At 45.2% G+C, this 20279-nt stretch overlaps 1 protein-coding gene across 1 annotated transcript; it reads right to left on the reverse strand.

Moving 5' to 3' along the window:
- Positions 1 to 7745: 7745 nt before the first annotated feature.
- On the reverse strand, positions 7746 to 14643 carry UPK2 (uroplakin 2). Its single transcript, XM_043993549.1, is given in 7 exon segments — positions 7746 to 7882; positions 8308 to 8378; positions 8684 to 8822; positions 9009 to 9140; positions 9772 to 9981; positions 10818 to 11101; positions 14531 to 14643. Coding segments are annotated over 7 exon segments (1086 nt in total).
- Positions 14644 to 20279: the final 5636 nt, after the last annotated feature.

Below are 20279 nucleotides of genomic sequence, written 5' to 3' on the forward strand. Positions count from 1 at the left end.
AATCGGGTTAGGGAAGGTTGTTAGGTGATCTTGGGTACATTGGGAAATTTGCCAATCCTCTACTTACGTTCGTCAACAGAGTACTTCATCAAAGATCCCCAAACTGAGATTTGCAAATGAAATAATAGATAATACCTTGCCCCACTCCTCACAATCACCATTTGGGAACCTCCTCCCCAAAACCCCCAAAAGGGAGCATCTCTAACACATACACCGGCGATGGAGTTTTACCATGCAAAGGGAAAGCGGGGAGAATCTGGGGTAGCTATCGTGCCATTGGAAGACCATTCGGGCTCTCATTGACAGCCCGAAGGTGCGAAGGATGTCCTCTGAAGAAGCTCTTTTGGACACATCAGTCTTGTATGCTGGCCTTTCCCCCTTTTCCTCTCTCTAGTTTGGAGGCTGAGTTATCATATAATTGCTCATCTAGTGGGGCTTTTATTAAGGGGGAGGAGAAGCACATCAATCCCTGTAATTTCAGAAGCTAGGGAATAACCATGAAGAGCCTTCCTTTTAGTTGCTGCAGTGAGTGGCCCTAATTTACAGGGCCTGAGAAAAGGGGTAGGAAAATGCTTTTTGGTAAAATACTTGGCTTGATGGAGAAAAGAGCAGAAGGAAGACCGATAAAGCCAGATAAGCCCAGCAGCTTTGAAAGGCACTGGCTGATCTCATTATATACTATTTTTTAAAGGGAAGCTGTGCATAATAGAGACGAATAGTTTTATATTTAAGCCTCTTTTTCTATCCTGCATATCAAATACACTCAATATGCGTTTATTAAACACCTACTATATGCAAGGCACTGTGCTAAGCGCTGGTGAGAAAAAGAGGCAAAAGGCATTCCCCTGCCCTCCTGGAGCTCACAATCTAATGAGAGAGACAATACACAAAGAGATCTGTACAAACAAGCTATATACAGAATAAATAGGGGGCAGCTAGGTGGCACAGTAAATAAAGCACCGGCCCTGGATTCAGGAGGCCCTGAGTTCAAATCCTGCCTCAGACACTTGACACTTACTAGCTGTGTGACCCTGGGCAAGTCACTTAACCCTCATTGCCCCGCAAAAAAAAAAAAGAAAGGAAAAATGTAATTAGAATAAATAGGGGGCAGCTAGATGGTGCAGTGGATAGAGCACCGGCCCTGGAGTCAGGAGTACCTGAGTTCAAATCCGGCCTCAGACACTTAACACTTACTAGCTGTGTGACCCTGGGCAAGTCACTTAACCCCAACTGCCTCACTAAAAAACAAAACAAAACTAACCCCCCAAAAAAGAATAAATAGGAAATAATCAACGGGTGGGGGGCGGGGGAAGGCAGTAGAATTAAGAGAGATTTGGGAAGTCTTCCTGCAGAAAATGGAATTTTAATTGGGACTGAAAGGAAGCCAGAGAAGCCAGAAGGGGAAGATGAGGAGGAAGAGCATTCCAGGTATGGAGGATGGCTAAGGAAAATGCCCAGAGCCAAGAGATGCAGTGTTTTGTGGGAAGGACACCAAGGAAGTCACTGGATCAGAGGTGGGGTGTCAAGTGTAAAGAGACTGAAAAGGTAGGAGGGGCTTAATTAGGAAGGGCTTTGAATGCCAAACAAAGAATTTAACATTTGATCCTTGGTGAGATAGCTGCTAGACTTTATGGAGTTTCATGTGCTCAAATCTGTGCTTTAGGGAAAATCACTTTGGTAGATGAATAGAGGATGGCTTTGGAAAAGGGAGAGACTTGAGACAGGCAGACCCACCAGCAGGTTATTGCAATAATTCAGGCATGAGGTGATTAGGTGGTGCAGTGGATAGAGCACCAGCCCTGGAGTCAGGGGGACCTGAGTTCTAATCCGACCTCAGACACTTGTCACTTACTACCTGTGTGACCCTGGGCAAGTCACTTAACCCCAATTGCCTCACAAAAAAAAAAAAAAAAAGATTCCAAGGACTGACTTTTTAGATGGGCTATAATCCCACCTCCTTTCAGCTCCTGGATTTTCTCTCTTCTCCCTTATTGGAAATCCTATAATAATGACCCCCCTTGTCTTATGTTGCATCTTAGTTTCTACTAAGCTGGAAAGACTTTTAGTGTAGGCCAGTGATGAACTTTTTGGTCAGTCCAAGAAGCGGCATGGTGGTCGTCAACAGAAAGTTGATTGGCCAAGAGGCGACACCTTTTTGTAGCCACAGCAGCTTAGGAAGACCACCTTCTAAAGTTTGGAATTGGTTGGTGGGGTAGCCACACTGATAACCCTCATTTAGTTCTCACAACAACCTTGTGAAGCCATGTATGTTATTTCCCCATTTGGAAATGAGGAAATGAAGGCCTAGTGAGTTTTTTATACAGCAATTTGTCAAAGGATAATCAATCAATGGGGAAGCTAGATGATGAAGTAGTTAGAGCACTGGGTTTAGAAATCAAGAAGATCTGAGTTCAAATCTATCCTCAGGTATATACTAGCTGTGTGACTCTGGGCAAGTCACTTAAACCTGTTTGCCTCAGTTTCCCCTCTGTAGAATGAACTGGAGAAGGAAATGGCAAACCGATGGAGTATCTTTGCCAAGAAAACCCCAAACGGGGTCACAAAGAATCAGATATGAGTGAAATGACTGAACAGCAACAAAATCAAGCAAGCAAGAAAGCATTTATTTACCACTTGCTATATGTCTGGAACTGTGCTATCTGATAAAGATACCAGAAAAAAAAGGACACAGTCCATGTCCTCATGGAGTTTATGGATAGACTATTAATATACACAAAACACTTGTAAAGCAGATAAAAAGTAACTTTGGAAGGAAAGGTACCAGCAACCAAGACCCTGGTGAAGGTCTTGAGTTGTCTTTTTTTTTTGGTAGTATTTTATTTTATTTTCCGATCACATGTGAAGATAATTTTCAGCATTCTTTTTTTTTTTTTTTTGGTGAGGCAATTGGGGTTAAGTGACTTGCCCAGGGTCACACAGCTAGTAAGTGTCAAATGTCTGAGGCCAGATTTGAACTCAGGTCCTTCTGAATCCAGGACCAGTGCTCTATCCACTTCGCCACCCAGCTGCCCCTCAGCATTCTTTTGGAGAAGATTTGAGTTCCAAATTTTCCTCCCTCCCTCTTCTCCAAGACAGCAAGCAAGCAGATATAGGTTACGTATGTACAACCATGTTATACATATTTCCATATTAATCATGTTGTAAAAGAAAAATCAGAACAAAAGGGAAAAATTGAGGTGAGTCTTGAAGGAAACCTAGGATTCCTAGAGATCAGTAGGGAGAGTATTTCATGAAATGCTGGGGAATAGAATCTGGATTCCCAGAAACTTGGTTCAGGTTCTCTTGTGCCTTAGGAAGCTGTTAGCGATTGGGTGGGTGGGTGGGTACAAACCAAAACCAAAACTAATCATCCCTTCTGTTTTTCAGGTTTGGGACAATCAGCCCTGAGGAAATGGGGGGGGGGAGGAAAGAGAGAGGGGAGAGACAGAGACAGAGACAGAGACAAAGAGACAGACCGAGACAGAGAGAGACAGAGACAAGAGCGAGACTGGGAGAGAGACTGGGAGAGAGACAGGGAGAAAGACAGGAGAGAAAGAGAGAGAAAGAGAGGCAAAGAGACCTCCTCTCTCAAATAGACACAGGCTTAGAGGGCAGCCAGATGGTGCAGCAGATAAAGCACCGGCCCTGGATTCAGGAGTACCTGAGTTCAAATCTGGCCTCAGACACTTGACACTTACTAGCTGTGTGACTCTGGGCAAGTCACTTAACCCTCATTGCCCTGCCCCCCCCCCAAAATCTGACCTCCGACACTTGACACTTAGTAGCTGTGTGACCTTGGGCAAGTCACTTAATCCTCATTGCCCTGTAAAAACAAAAAACAAAACAAAACAATCAAATAGACAGGCTTCTTAAGTACAGATCTTCAATGTCACTATCTAGCTGTCTTCTATCCAAAAGGTGCTGATTCTTTAATGTGAAGTTAATCTTTACCTTTATAACAAATGGATCATGGGATCCCAGATCTAGAGCTGAAAAGGACCTCTAGTTCAGTTGTGCCAAACTCAAATAGAAATAGCTGGGCTTCATATTGATTTAGAAAACCACAAATGAACATTATCCATGTTGTATTATATTTTTACTTAATTTGTTAAACATTTCACTACATTTTAATATGGATCCAGCTATACCCCATAATTTTGGGGGCTTTGAGTTTGATAATTCCGTTCTTGTCAACTCCCCTCATTGTACAGTTGAGGAAACTGAGGCCCAGAGAGGCAGTGTCTTACCTAAAGTAACCCAAGTAACAAGTAGCAGAGAGGATTGCAACCCTAGTCTTCTGACCCCATATCAAGCTCTCTTTTTACTGTACCACAATGCCTGTTTTGACCTTTTATTTTTTTCTTTTGAGAAATTCCTTTTTTCCCTAAATTTAACATAGAGAGAATATTTCTATATACAGCATAGAACAGAAAGAGGATTGTACATATAAATGTAAATCTCTTTTACATACAGCTTGATTTTAAAAATAGTTTATAATAAATTCAGTAGTACTTTCTATCTTGTATGTTTCCTTCCAAACTTCCTTCTATTCTATATATTTTAAAAATATTTCAGTGACCTCTTTTCTTTTTCTTTTGGCAGCACCTAACTTCCCTGTTGTCCCCAAATCCCCCAACTCTAGTAAAAGAAAAAGAAGAGATCATTACATTGGCCAAATTAAAAAATGAATATCTGGCTTTATACCTTGAGTCCATCAGCCCACTGTCAATAGGTGGGTACAATGCTTTATCATAGGTTCTCTGGAGCAGAAGATTCAAGTTTCCTGCTTCACATGTCCTCCCCCCACCCCCACCCCCTCACCCCCTACAGAGTCCACAGAACTAGATTAAAATACAATTTGGAAATGTTTAACAAAATACAAAAAAATACAATATAACATAAATAATGTTAATTTGTAGTTTTCTAAGTCAAAGTGTAGGTAGCAGGCCTCAGTTTCTATTTGCAATAAACAGGGCCAGTAATCTACATATAATGATCCCTAAGGGCCTCATATGGACAGGTTTTTTTTCTTTTCTTTTCATTTATTTTGTTAAATATTTCCCCAAACATTTTAATCTGATTCAGCAGCACTGGAGAGTGTTTTGGGCTGTGACTGGGTCATCTGATGCCTTTACTCTAGAATCATGGTTGGTCAGTGCATTGACTGGTTCTTAAGTCTAAGGTTTTTTTCTTTGTAATATTGCCATTGTATTAATTGTTCTTCTGGTCCTGATCACTTGGCTCTACATTAGTTCATGCAACTCTTCCAAATTTCTCTGAACCATTTCTTTCTTCATTCCTTATGGTGCAATATATATACTATCATAATTTTTCAACCATGCCCAACTTGATAAGCACCTCCTGTTTGGACCTTTTTGAAGTTCATTAGAAACTTCTATTTGGGGGGGGTCAGGGCAATGAGGGTTAAGTGACTTGCCCAGGGTCACACAGCTAGTAAGTGTCAAATGTCTGAAGCTGGATTTGAACTCAGGACCTCCTGAATCCAGGGCTGATGCTTTATCCACTGTGTCACCAGCTGCCCCCTCATTAGAAACTTCTTTCTCAAATTCCCTCATCTGTAAAACAGGAGGAAGGCAGGGAGGGTAGGATTAAACTTTGGTCTCTTCCAGCAGTCAATCCTAAAATAAGTGCCATGAAAAATTCATTGGGTTAAGCAGGTAAAAACTCCTAGTCACTCTCTTCTACTGCCCTCCCCTAGTCTATGCCCAGGTGCCTTTCTCTGTCTTCTGTTTTTTATCTCTCTATCTACAGTAGCCCCATCATCTCTACTCTTCATATAGTCTTCAACCCTAAGCCTAATCTTTAATCAGGGGTTCTTCACCTGGGATCTCAGAGCATATTTTAAGAATATTTTGAGGGGCCGCTAGGTGGCGCAGTGGATAAAGCACCGGCTCTAGATTCAGGAGGACCTGAGTTCAAATATGGCCTCAAACACTCGACACTTACTAGCTGTGTGACCCTGGGCAAGTCACTTAACCCTCATTGCCCTGCAAAATATATATATCTTTGGGGCAGCTGGGTGGTACAGTGGATGGGGCGCAGGCCCTGGATTTGGGAGGACCTGGGTTCGGGTCCGGACTCAGACACAATAATTGCTGGCTGTGTGACCCTGGGCAAGTCGCTTGGCCCCAATTGCCTCACCAAAAAAAAAAAAAATATATATATATATATATATATAAAAAATCTTTGATAACACTGTGCCTTGGAGTCAGGAAGATTTATTTTCATGAGTTCAAATCTAGCCTCAGATACTAGCCTGTTTACCTCAGTTTCCTCATCTGTAAAATGAGCAGGAGAAGGAAATGGCAAACCACTCCATTATCTTTTTTTTTTAATTTTAATTTTTTTTTTGGCAGGGCAATGAGGGTTAAGTGACTTGCCCAGGGTCACACAGGTAGTAAGTGTTAAGTGTCTGAGGTTGGATTTGAACTCAGGTCCTCCTGAATCCAGGGCCAGTGCTTTATCCACTGCACCATCTAGCTGCCCCCCCCACTCCATTGTCTTTGCCAAGAAAACCCCATTTGGGGTCATGGAGAGTTGGAAACGACTGAACAAGTACCTTTGTCTAGTGGGTTGTCTCCCCCCACCCCAAATCCTCTCCTCTGAGCCTCTCTAGTCCTTCTAGAACCCCATCCATTCCTCCTTGCTTCTTTCCTACCAGGCCCCTTGTTTCTTCTAGAGGTTTTACCAACCTGTGCCTCTCTTTCCTCAGACTTCCTGTGCTCCATGGGTCAGACTAGGGGGCTCTCATGGATTGATCTGACAACACGAATTTAACTGCTCTTTGTCACTGAGATCAGCCCAAGGATCAGGACACTTGGGTTCTCAAACTCCCAAAGAAGCAAATCTTTGAGCACGGGAAGCATTCCAATTAATAACTTTTTTTTGGAGACAATCAAGGTTAAGTGACTTGTCCGTGGAAGTGTCTGAGGTTAGATTTGAACTCGGGTCCACCTGATTCCAGTGTCAGTGCTCTATCCACTGTTGCCACCTAGCTACCCTCAAACTAATAACTTTTTAAACATCGATTTGAGGTTGGTGGAGAGGAAGGGAGTTGAAAACGATAGGCAGCCTGGGAGGTGGTGGTCCTGGTGGTGCTGGTGATAATAGTGATCTCATCTTGGCCCAGACTGGTGGGAAAAGCTCTGTTCGTTCTAGTATTTTGCATTTAAGTAGGAGGAAGCTGAAAAAGGAGACTCAGGAGGCAGAGGCAACATCCATACTTTATTACAGGAAATCAGCTGAGGAGAAAAGGTGGACTGGTGGCACTGACCTGGGAAAGGAGTGACTGGGGGAGAGGGGGCAGGGAGGGGGTGTGGAGAAGGGAGGCTAAGAAGCTTGGGGGTAGTAGGGCCTAGAGAGGAGTAGAAGGTTGGGGTTGGTCTAGACAACTTCATTTCCTTTACAATTCTAAGATTCTATTGGAAGATTGGGGTAGGTAGGGGAAGGATCTCAGAATAGGGGTGGGGGGTGTAAACTCTTCAGAGTTTATCTAAACTTTCTATCTCCCCCACCCTTTAGTTCCGGCTTGGCTTGCTTTTGACCTTAAGGAATGAGAGACCTATTGAGTGGAGGAGGGGGAGAGAGATGGAGGGGGATGAGGTGAAGCCAGGGACGAGTACTAGGGCGCTGAGGAAGGCTGTCAGCGAAGGGCCTGGAGGGAGGACAGAAGCCCTGGGTACCCAGGGAGTGAATACTGCTCCATCTCTATCTCACTCAGGGCCTCATTTTCGAGCGCCAAGGGCCAGAGCAACGACGAAGCCCACGACCAGCAGGAACATGGCAACAGAAAGCAGCACAGTGATAACTATCATGCCCCCGGAGCGGGCCATGCCCACCCCCAGGGTCTCCACTTTTCTGCCTGTTAGGGTCAAACAAGATAATGTATGTAAGCTGTTGCAAACCTGAACTCAATAAATATTTCTTTGTAGAATGATGACAGAGAGAGAAGAGATGGAAAGAGACAGAGACAGAGAGACAGATGGAGAGACAGACACAGAGAAATAGAGAAAGTGCTTTAGAGACTAAAGTGTGGGGGTTAAGCTCTCTGTCCAATCCTGAGACCTGTGAGGTCAGTCTAGGACTGAACACCAGAGCACATGGTCGGGAGTTAGGTTTGGAAGCGATTACTCACTAGGTGGTGCAGTGGATAAAGCACCAGCCCTGGATTAAGGAGGACCTGAATTAAAATCCAGCCTCAGACACTTGACACTTACTAGCATTGTGACCCTGGGCAAGTCACTTAACCCTCGTTGCCCCACCAAAAAAAAAAAAAAGGTTACTCACGAGGCAATGTGGCCATCTGCACTCTGTTACTGAGTTCTGAAGCATTCCCTTTCTTCACGTTGTAGGAGACACTTGGAGAGAAAGGGGAGTTTGAGGAGGAAGGAACTCAGTAAGCAGCTAAAGCATTGGAGGAGGGGGATGTAGGTCTATGCGGTTCTCCTACACTTCTGTCTCTTCAAAGATCCCCTCTCTGATCTGTGCCCAGTCTCTGGACTCTTCTCCAACTACAACCTTTCCAACAGTGCCTACTCCCTCCAAAGCTTGCTCCCTCCCCAAAGGGTATACATCTTGCCTGCCTCCCACAGCAATGCATTACTCCTTTTCCACCCCTTATTTTCCTCTACTGGTGCTTGCCTCTCCCAGGTAGGGCACCTACTAGTAGCTGGTGCCAGGTATCAGGTTGGTGACTTGGTAGGCACTGAGTCGGGTGACGGCGTAGCTGCCACTGTTATATACGACACTCACTAGGTCCCTTTGCCCTCGGCAGGGGGGTACTGTAAAGTTATGTGTCATTCCTGGGCAGGAAGAGAGGATAAAAAGGGTAGAATCAAATTGGGAGACGGAGGTGAAGTGGAGTGGAGTAAGATACCCCTGAGGAAAGGATCAGAACAAAGGAAAGGAAAGGGATACCCAGAGTATGGATGACAAGGAAAGGCTCCAGGGGCTAGGATGGAGTATTCAGGGGAAGGAGGGACCCAAACCTGTGGTTTCATTGATTCTTCTGACAGTCAGATGGGCTTGGCCCCCTGTGAGGTGGCAGGGAGGTAAGGCGACTAGAAGGCTTTCTGCCAGGGCTGGGGATAGTAGGCCAGAGAGACTAGAGATGTTGAATTCTGTAGGAAGGAGGGAAGGCTTGATGGAGAAAATGAAACCTTAGGCATAACCCCAACAAAAGGCTCTAAACTATATCACACAGCCCAGGCCGTATACTCCAAACTCTCCTTGACTACACTTCAAAAGAACCAGGGGTCTGGCTTCCATCCTTGACACTGGCATCCTTTCACAGAACTGTGATGGACAGGATCCTAGGAGGCAGAGCGGGTGCAGCCAGTGCCCATCTGACCGCCAGATGGCAGACTTGGGCCACTCTGCCAGGGTAGACAGATTCAGAAGGCACAGCAGGTCATTGGAATTTAACCCTAGGGATCCAGAACATTAAGTCTAGAACAGGATTTTGGACCGGCCAGCTCTAGAGTCTCCCTGTTCCTCCCATGCTCCCCTTCTAGTTTGAAAAGGACTCTGGGAGTACCCGCTATCATGAGACACAGAGCCGGATGCCCTCGTCTCTTCTCAGTACTTCCTATCTGTCTCCTCCCCACCAATGCCAGCACAACTTCAGAGCATCTCTGGAAGCATGGTCCCTCCAGCCCCCCGCTCCCCCCATGAGATGAGGAACCCCCCCCCCAACCAGGTATCCCCGCTCCTGCCCCCTCCAACCCGGGTTGGGGCAGGGTGAACCAGGACCTGCAGCCCTGAGATCCAGTAGCGCCAGCAGCAGCAGGGTGGGCATCAGAAACGACATGGTGATGGAGCTGGGATCTGGCAGTCAGTGGAGGTGCCTTGTTTGTCCCCGGGGTGTGTGCTGCCCAGGCCCCAGGGTGGCTGATTTTGTCTGAGCGATGGGAGGGGCCGGAGGGGGAATCTTGCCTAACCTGCCCCCGCTGCCCCAAGAGCCTGCAGGAGCCCCTGGACTGGTTTTTCAGGAAGGGGAACAGGCCCTGAGGTCCTGGAAGGAGGGTGGGTGGGACTCCTCAGGCTCCTGGCAATCATTTACAAAGTCTTAGAGTTGAAAGGGACCTCAGACACCATCTAATCCAATCTATCTCTAGTGATTCAGCCTCCAGGGTCATGGAGACCTCTCTCTGGTGATGACCTCTATCCTCTTCCACTACCTCTTGTGGGTTCAGCTATGGGGTGGGTGACTGCTAAGCAGCTAGGCAGAAGAGTGGACTTGGAGCCAGGAAGAACTGAATTTGAATCCTGACCCAGTCCCTTACTAGCTGTATGACCTTGGTCAAGTCACTTCCCCTTACTCAGCCTCAGTTTCTTCATCCATAAAATGATGATAACAGTAACAATAATTCACAGGGATAGGAATATCAAATGAGATAAGATAAAGTGCTTTGCAAATCTTGCTGCTCTATATAAATGCAGGCAGAGAGGATGGAATGCCTGAGTCCTAAACTGTTCACGTTCCTTTCCTTCTCTACTCTTTCCCCTCGACTCTGACTCCCCTGAAACCCAGTCCCAGTAGTTCCTGCCTAGGAAATCAGGCACTTCACTGTGTCTTCTCAGGACCTGGCATGTTCGTGCTGATTTGGGTCCCTGGGGCTGTGTGTGTGTGTGTGTGTGTGTGTGTGTGTGTGGTGTGTGTGTGTGTGTGTGTGTGTGGTGTGTGTGGTGTGTGTTGTGTGTGTGTGTGTTTTGTGTGTGTGTGTGTGTGTGTGTTTGTGTGCCCAGGACACCAGGCATGTTGGGGCGAGTTCCAGCCTTCCCAGGTGCCTCAGTACTGTTAAACTCAGGGAAATAGGGACAGCGCTCCTTAGGGACCCCTGAGATGGGCACAGGAGAATCTGGGCTGGGGCACAGTAGGCAGAAAATCAAGACAAAGAAGCTAGAGGAGCCAAGTGTGCCCAGCTGAGGTGGCATGTCCAGGTCTGTGCTGTCCCCTGGAGTTTGCTCTGAAAGACAGACTGACTCTGGCTCTGGGCGCCTCATTCCCTCCTGCTGCCCCTCCAGGGTATGAGGAGAAGGCAGCCAGGTTGGGCTGTTCGAACTTCCCGTGGCTCCTAGACTGAAAGGAAGTGGAAGGAGGGCAGGGTGGAGGCTGGGAAGGGAGACTGACTCTAGGCAGGGGCTGCGGTGAGGTGCCTGCTCTCTGGAGCAACCTGAGACATGGAAGGAAAGCCTATTCTGTAGAGTCAGGTTTTTTTTTTGTTGTTGTTGTCGTTTTTATTTTGTGGGGACAATGAGGGTTAAGTGACTTGCCCAGAGTCACACAGCTAGGACATGTCAAGTGTCTGAAGTCACATTTGAACTCAGGTCCTCCTGAATCCAGGGCCGGTGCTTTATCCACACTGCACCACCTAGCTGCCCCTCTATTGCTTTCTTTTTTTTTTTTTTTTAGTGAGGCAATTGGGGTTAAGTGACTTGCCCAGGGTCACACAGCTAGTAAGTGTTAAGTGTCTGAGGCCAGACTTGAACTCAGGTACTCCTGACTCCAGGGCCAGTGCTCTATCCACTGCACCACCTAGCTGCCCCTTCTATTGCTTTCTGATAGGAGGCACCCAAGTTTAAAGTTTCCTCCAAACTGCCCCGAGTCAGTTATTTTTTTTTTATAAATGATTTACATATGGGAGAAAAACCCCAGAGGAGGTGGCAGCCATTCTGTCCCACCCCCACCTCATTCCTCACTCAGTCTCAGGACTGAAGGAAGGAACATATATTTAAAATTTGGCTCAGGAGGTCCCTCCCAGAGACCTTAACTGTGAGAGATGCCGCAGCAGATGCCAGACAGAGACCCCACATGCACCCTCCTTTCAACAGAGGGGAGGGGGATGGTCCACTGCTCTCCATTACCCGTCCTTCACCCCAGCTTGCTGCTCTCAGTCAAGGTGGTGGCTGTCCAATGACAATGTAACAGTGGAACAGGTCTCCCAGTTAGGGGGAGGGATGAAGGAGTCAAAACATGGAATTAGCAGATGAAATAGAAAAGAGTCTCAGATTCAGAGATTGAATGAGAACTTGGAGCTTGGTATTGTTTAGAAGGCAGAGCTTAGTAGTAAAGGAGAACCAGGTTCAAACCTGCCTTCTGACACATAGTCTGACCACATGGTGACTTAGTTTCTCTGAGTGTCATTTCCCCATGTGTAAAAGGGGGATTTTAATACCTGTAGCACCTAATTTACTGGGTTGTTGCAGGGCTTAAAGGAGAGAATAGTGGAAAGCTTCAAAGCTGGGGCATCTAGGTGACACAGTGGTTAAAGCACCAGCCCTGGATTCAGGAGGACCTGAGTTCAAATTTAGCTTCAGGGGCAGCTAGGTGGTGCAGTGGATAAAGCACCGGCCCTGGATTCAGGAGTACCTGAGTTCAAATCCGGCCTCAGACACTTGACACTTACTAGCTGTGTGACCCTGGGCAAGTCACTTAACCCCCATTGCCCTGCAAGAAAAAAAAATTTAGCTTCAGACACTTGACACTAGCTGTGTGACCCTGGGCAAGTCACTTAACCCTCATTGCCCTGCAAAAAAGAAAAAAAAAACTTCAAAGTAAAGCCCGATGCTTGGGTTGTTGGCCCCAGCTTTAGTCTCTGCCCTCTCTTCCTTGGATTTCCCTGTTAGAGAGTGGGGAATCTACTGCCTCTTATAGGGTTTGGGGCAGGCAGGCAGGCAGGCTCCCAAGGTCTCCAGGTGTACAGAGTGGGTGGGGCACAGCAGTCTCTAGAATACAGGGGCCAGGTCACAGCCCATTAGACTCTGGCTCTAGAGATAGGGATGGTCCCAGCAAAATTCTAAGTTGTTTTTGTAACCTTTTACCTGCTTATGTGTTCTTTGGTACCATTTCAAACTTTTCCCCTCTTCCCCAAGGGAAGCAATTGGGTCACACACATAGTATAGTGTTTGAGAGACAGTATGGTATGGTGTAAAAAGACCTGGATTTGTTTTATTTATCTTTTTCAATGGGGTGGAGGGAAAAGAGAGAGGGAGAGAATTTTTTAAAATATTGAAACAAATGTTCATTAAAAAAATTTTTTTTAAGACCTCAGTTTGAAACCTAGCTCTACTGCTTTACTTGTATGGCCTGGGGCAAAGTCCCTCCAGCCTCTCAGGATCTTAGTTTTCTCATCTGTAAAATGGGATGGGGGGAGAGGGAGGGTTGTAGCAACCCAGCTTTCTCATCTAGGTCCTCCTTTTTGTTTTTTTTTTAGTGAGGCAGTTGGGGTTAAGTGACTTGCCCAGGGTCACACAGCTAGTAAGTGTCAAGTGTCTGAGGCCGGATTTGAACTCAGGTACTCCTGAATCCAGGGCCGGTGCTCTATCCGCTGCACCACCTAGCTGCCCCTAGGTCCTCCTCCTTAAACTTCCTCCCATTGCCACTCCAGAACCCTGGACCCCAGCCTTACAGGATGGACTTATAGGAAATGTCTTCAGGCTTTACCATTCCCCACTGTGTACACCTGGACACCTAGGGAGCCTGCCTGCCCCAAACCCCGTAAGAGACAGCAGATCTCCAATCTCTAACAGGGAAATCCAAGGCGAAGAGGGCAGACGGATGACCTCTGACTGAGGTCCCTTTCAGCTCCAATCACTGATCTGGCAAAGAGGGAAAAGACAGGTGCACAGCCTTGCCCAGAAAGCAGTTGGATAGGGGTGCTTGAACCATCCTCTTGTCTTGAGAATCAAGGTCCATGATATAAGGAAGGGGAGTGTAGAAGTGGCTGTGTTGACCACAGAGCTGGAAGGCATGCAGACACTTCCTACAGGCCCATCCTGTAAGGCTAGAGTCCAGGGTTCTGGAGTGGCAATGGGAGGAGGTCTAGGAGCAGGATCTAAATGAGAAAGCCAGGTTGCTACAAACCTCTCTCTCTCCCATCTCTTTAAGTGTTCTGAACCTTTCCTTTTTCCCTTTGCCCTTTTTCAAATACATGCATACCTCTAATGTAGATGGTCCAGTAGATAGAGCGCTGGTCCTGGAATCAGGAAGACCTAAATTCAAATCCAATCTCAGACACTTAGTAGCTGTGTGTTGCCAGGCAAGTCACTTAGCTGCTGTTTGCCTCAGTTTCCTCATCTGTAAAATGGAGATAATAATAGCACCTGCCTTGAAAGCTTGTTGTGAGGATTAAATGACAAAGTATTTGTAAAGTGCTTAGCACAGTGCCTGACACACAGTAGGCACTTAATAAATGCTTGTTTCTCTCCCTTCTTTTCTCCCTCTCTCCCTCCCTTCTTTCCTCCATCCTTCCCTCCCTTCCTCCCTTTCTTCCTTCCTTCCTCCCTCCCTTCCTTCTTTTTTTCTTTTTTTTGCAGAGCAATGAGGGTTAAGTGACTTGCCCAGGGTCATACAACTAGTTAAGTGTCAAGTGTCTGAGGCTGGATTTGAACTCAGGTACTCCTGAATCCAGGGCTGGTGCTTTATCTACTACGCCACCTAGCTGCCCCTCCTTCCTTCCTTCTAATGGCATCCTGTACATCAGACATGCCCAAGACCTCAATTACTTACCAGTCTGGCAAAACCTGGGGCCAGAGTGACTGCTCAGGGTTCTCATTTACTGAGAAGGGGGAGAATGACCCTAGGGGATCAATGTGGCCCCCACAATGATGATTGGTGACCATGGTGGGGGTTCAGTATGACCTCCCCCAGGTGACCCTGAAACAGTGATTATTTGCTGTCCCATTACCCCTGAAAAGCGGTATAAACCTATGATAACTAATACACAGAGTGGATATTATCTACTTCTTGAACTGTGTATTCAATCTTCCCCCTTCTAGAAGCCAATGTACTCCTAGTCTCAACTGAGATAAAATATGTGAGGTGCTTAGGGAGCCTTAAAGCACCATATACCTGCTACCTGTTCTATTATCTCTGTCTCTTAGGAGTCTTATTAGCTTCTTTCTCAGGTTACAGCTTCCTCCCTGAAGCCTTCCTGGATTCCCATGTCTATAAGTGCTCTCTTCGTCCTCAAATTACCTTGTGTTGTATCTATCTCTATTCCTGTTGTATCTCCCCATGTACAGTGTATAGTTGTGTTGGTCAGGGGCTTTTAAATTATTTTCCCTTACTATTCCCCTGTCTAGCACAGTTGGTGGTGTTTAACATTTCATTTAAATTTTTTTGTGAGGCAATGAGGGTTAAGTGACTTGCCCAGGGTCATGCAGCTAGTATGTGTCAAGTGTTTAGGGCTGGATTTGAACTCAGGTCCTCCTGAATCCAGGGCTGGTGCTTTATCCACTGAGCCACCTAGCTGCCCCAGTGTTTAATATTTTAATAATAACTTAGATAAAGTAGATGCTTATTAAGTTTATAGATAACTCAAAGCTGAGAATAGTCACTCTTATGTTCAATGATAGAGTCGCCATCTAAAAAGATGTAGATGGGCTAGAACATGGGGCCAAATCTAAAGACATAGAATTTAATAAGAATAAATATAAAGTTAGGCTCAAGAAATCTTTTTGTTTGTTTGTTTGTTTGTGGGGCAATGAGGGTTAAGTGACTTGCCCAGAGTCACACAGCTAGTAAGTGTCAAGTGTCTGAGGTTGGATTTGAACTCAGGTTCTCCTGAATCCAGGGCTGGTGCTTTATCCACTGCACCACCTAGGTGCCCCCTCAAGAAATCAACTTCAGTAGTACAAGCTGGAAAAATGTGATTAAATAGCAGTTTTCATGAAAAATAACAATACCTGACAATACCTAATATACGTAGATAGGTAACTTACAACAGGTATGGTTATCTCCAATTTTGTAATCTCTTTCCCACTGCCCTCTTCAACTGTACAATTTTAAAAAGGAAAGGAAAAAAGAAAACCCTCATAAGAAATATACAGAGTCCAGAAAACCCATTTGCCACATTGACCGCATCTAAAAATGTATGTGTCATTCTGTACTTTAAGTCAGCTATCTGGCAGGGGATAGGCAGTGAGCTTCACCTCTATCCTCTGGCCTCCTGGTTTATCATTGTATTGAGCAGTTCTAAAGTCTTTGAAAGTTGTTTTTTCTTTACAATGTTTTTTTGTTTGTTTGTTTTTGTTTTTTTTTTAAGTGAGGCAATTGGGGTTAAGTGACTTGCCCAGGCTCACACAGCTAGTAAGTGTTAAGTGTCTGAGGCCGGATTTGAACTCAGGTACTCCTGAATCCAGGGCCGGTGCTTTATCCACTGCGCCACCTAGCCGCCCCTTTACAATGTTATTGTATAAACTGTTTTCCTTGCCTGTTTTCTTGAAGCTCCTCTAACATTTGTCATTTTCATCTTTTGTCATTGTTTTTTTTTTTAATTGAGGCAATTGGGGTTAAGTGACTTGCCCAGGGTCACACAGCTAGTAAGTGTTAAGTGTCTGAGGCTGGATTTGAACTCAGGTACTCCTGACTCCAGGGCCCATGCTCTATCCACTGTGCCACCTAGCTGCCCCCATCTTTTGTCATTGTTGCCAATCTGATGGGTATGAGGTGGAAACCTCAGAGTTGCTTTAATTTGCATTTCTCTAATTGTTTGTGATTTGGAACATTTTTTTTCATGTGTTGTTGATTGCCTGGATTTCTTTCTTTGAAAACTGCCTTTTCACATCCTTTGACCATTTATCTATTGGGGAATGCCTCTTAAACTAATTCAGTATTGAGAGACATAATAGCATCAAGAGCCAGGGAGGTGTTAACATTTATATACTGCTCTAGTGAGTACTATGTTTAGTTCTGGATGCCTCATTTTGAAAAGGACATTAAAAAAAAAGGAAAAGAAAAGGACATATATGAACTGGAGAGCATTCAGGAAAAGGACAACCAGGATGAGGAAAGGCCTTGAACTCCACATGAGAATCCCTGGGAGGAAATAAGGACGTTTAGTCCGGATAAGAGAAGACATGGGGAACAGTGGGAGGGGTAAGGAGATAGGTTATCTGTCACATGGAAGAGAGAGTTTTTGTCTGGCCCTAGAGAGCAGAACAAGACGAATGAGTGGAAATTAGGCAGATATAGGCTTGATATCAGGAACAATTTCCTAATAATCAGAGCTGTCCCAAACTGAGAAGGCTGCCTCGGGATACCGTAGGTCCTCCCATACTAGAGAGTCTTTGAGCAGAGGTTTGATAGCCATTTGAGGCTGCCGAGTAAGAGATTCCTGGTCAGGTATGAGTTAAACTAGATTACCTCTGAGGTGCTGTCCTAGAGTTCCTTGCATAGAGTAGATGTTTAATAAATGCTGAAATGAATTGAATATCTCCTAGGGGCATTTCTATTTTAAAAGAGTACTTGAGGGAAGGGTCATTGTATAACTCCAACATAGAAATGTTGGCATTTCAGTTATCTGTGGTGGGGAATTTGGGGGGTAAGGCTGTCCCTGCTAGGAGACTGGTGAGGATATGAAGTTACTTACCCCCAACTCGGCCGAAAGCTACTAGAAGCAGACACTGTAGGGGCGGGAGGAGAGATCTTATAATAACAGATTTCTATAATGCTTTGCAAACTGCTTTTCCCAAGCAACTTTGGGAAGGAAGTAGGATAAGCATCCCATTTTGTAGATGAGAAAACTGAGGCTCAGAAAAGTGGCTTGATTAGATTATCCCCATTTTACAGGTGGGGGTACCCTTGCTCAAGTAGTTTATGTGATTTACCTAAGGTGGAACAACTAGTCAAGTGTCAGAATCAAGGGTATTTTCGGGCTGAGACCCAAATGCAGTTCTTCTGATTGCATGTCCAGAGGACTTTCTCCTACATCATTTTTCTTAACTGAAATGTGGCAATGAGTTGATGGGGTGAGAGCTTCTCATCCCGCATCTGATGTGGGGGAGCTCAGAGCCTGGGGCTGAGATGGGTGGATTAGCGACAAATTGATTCAGGTCCTCTAAGAGGAAAAGGGGGTCCTGTTCCTTTAAGCATCCCACTCCTCATCTTCCCCCCTCCTCACTACCCCTAGCCCTCTCTGGGTTTCTGGAGGAGCAGAGAGTTGGAGCCGTCTTCTCCCTGCCCTGCCGGGCTGCTCACTCGCTGCTCTAGAGGCTGTGCTTTGCGGTCTCCATGGAAACCATTAGTTGCTAAGCAACTGGAGCATCATCTGTGCTGAGCTCTCGCATCTAATTATCCCATCACAGTGGCTGAGAGGGGTTTGGGGAGCCAGGAGGAGTTGGGTGGGGGTGAGGCCAAGCAGAGGAGCAAGAGGATAACTCTTTTAATGGAGCTGATTCGATGACAAGACTGAAGTCATTTAAAGACACAGAGCCTGATCCTCTGGGGAATTCCCTGGAGAGCTTGAAACAGGACTACATTCCTGGGGTCCTTGTCCAAGCTCCAGCCTCTGTTTGAGATCTGCTTTTCCTCCTATCCATCTCTGCCCTCTCTTCCTCTTCACCCCCCACCACCCTATCCTACTCTTTTCCCTGCATGTACTGTTCTGCCAGGACTAACAGGTGAGCAATCAGACCTCTGTGACTTACCCATCCCCCTTGGTTACCCTGTCCCTTCATTTGCTTTTTTGGATTTCTAAGCTTTTAAGATTTGAGAGTGAGAAGGATCCTCAGAGATCACCTAGTCCGGCCCCTTCATTTTACAGATGAGAGGACTGGGGCCCAGAGATTCAAAGTGACTTGCCCGCGATCACAAAGGGGGAAGTTACCCTGACCAGACACTGCAGGGAGAGAGCAGGAGCTCATTTGTAGCTGATAAATTAATTGTGTGTCTGCTTGTCTTGAGGGGGAGGTGGCAGTGGCAGCTCTTGATGAAGACCATTGCCCTCCTACTAGTGAATATTAGCTGTGTGTTTCCCCCAGAGTCCAGCACAATGCTTTGCCCTTAATGAAAATGCTTCACATTTACCTTAGTGATTTAAGGCTTGCAAATTCTTTGAGGCAAAGAGGAAGTATTATTACTCTCATTTTACAGATGGGGAAACCGAGTCTTAGTGACTCCTGGTCCTTGCCTGTCTAGGAAGTATCATTAGGATTCCACCCTGCCTCTGTGACAGGGTCCTGTGCATCATAAACCCTCAGTAAATGGTTTTTGAATAGCAGCAGTTCACGTTTGCTTAGTAATTTGAGGTCTATAAGGCGCTTTTCAGAATAATAATAGTAATAATAATAATAAGTTAGCACTTATACAACATGGTAAGGTTTGAAAAGCATTTCACATATATTGACTCATTTTATCCACACAACAATCCTGGCAGGGAGAGACTATTACTATCCCCATTTTAAATATGAGAAATCTAAGGATGAGAGAGGTTAAATGACTTTTCCAAGGTGCCATAGCTAGTTAGTCCGAGTCAGGATTCAAATCCAGGTCTTACTGACTTGTTCAACCCTCACTATCCTGTGGAGCCACCTAGCCACCACAACCATGGTGAAATAGGTGGGGGAAATGTTATTTATTATTTCCATTTTACATTTGAGAAACCTGAGTCTCAGAGAGGATATGTGACTTGCCTATGATCATATAGCTACTAAGAATTTCTACTAGGGGCAGCTACATGGTGCAGTGGATTCAGGAGGACCTGAGTTCAAATCTGGCCTCAGATACTTACTAGTTGCGTGACCTTGGGCAAGTCACTTAACCCTCATTACCCTGTAAAAAAAGAAAGAAAGAAAAAGAAGAATTTCTACCAGCTTTTTTTTTTAGTCTGTCTACCTCTTTACTTTTCTTTTTTTTTTTTACATATAAGGTATTTTATTTTTTCCGTTACATGTAAAAATAGTTCTCAACTTTTGTTTATACAAGCTTTACAATTTCAGATTTTTCTCCCTCCCTCCCCTCCCTCCCCCCTCCCCTAGACAGCAGGTAATCTGATATAGGTTATATCTATATATCTATATACATATACATATATATATACACACACATAAAAATATCCATAATAACATTAATCCTATTTCTGCCTTAATCCTGTTATAAGAGAAAAAATCAGGGCAGTAATGCAAAACCTCAAAATAGAAAAAAAAACAGCACCCAAAACAAAAGAAATAGTATGGTTCAATCAGCATCTATACTCCACAGTTCTTTTTTTTTTTTCTTGGATTTGGAGATCCTCTTCTATCATGAGTTCCCTGGAACTCTTCTGTACCATTGCATTGGTGAGAAGAATATAGTCCATCACAATAGGTCAACACTCAATGTTGATGATACTGTGTACAATGTTCTTCTGGTTCTGCTCATCTCACTCATCATCAGCTCACGTAAGACCCTCGAAGTTTCTCTGAACTCTTCCTGCTCATCATTTCTTACAGCACAATAGTATTCCATTGTATTCATATACCACAACTTGTCCAGCCAT

This window comes from Dromiciops gliroides, chromosome 3 (genome assembly GCF_019393635.1).
Source record: "Dromiciops gliroides isolate mDroGli1 chromosome 3, mDroGli1.pri, whole genome shotgun sequence".
Lineage (NCBI taxonomy): Eukaryota > Metazoa > Chordata > Mammalia > Microbiotheria > Microbiotheriidae > Dromiciops > Dromiciops gliroides.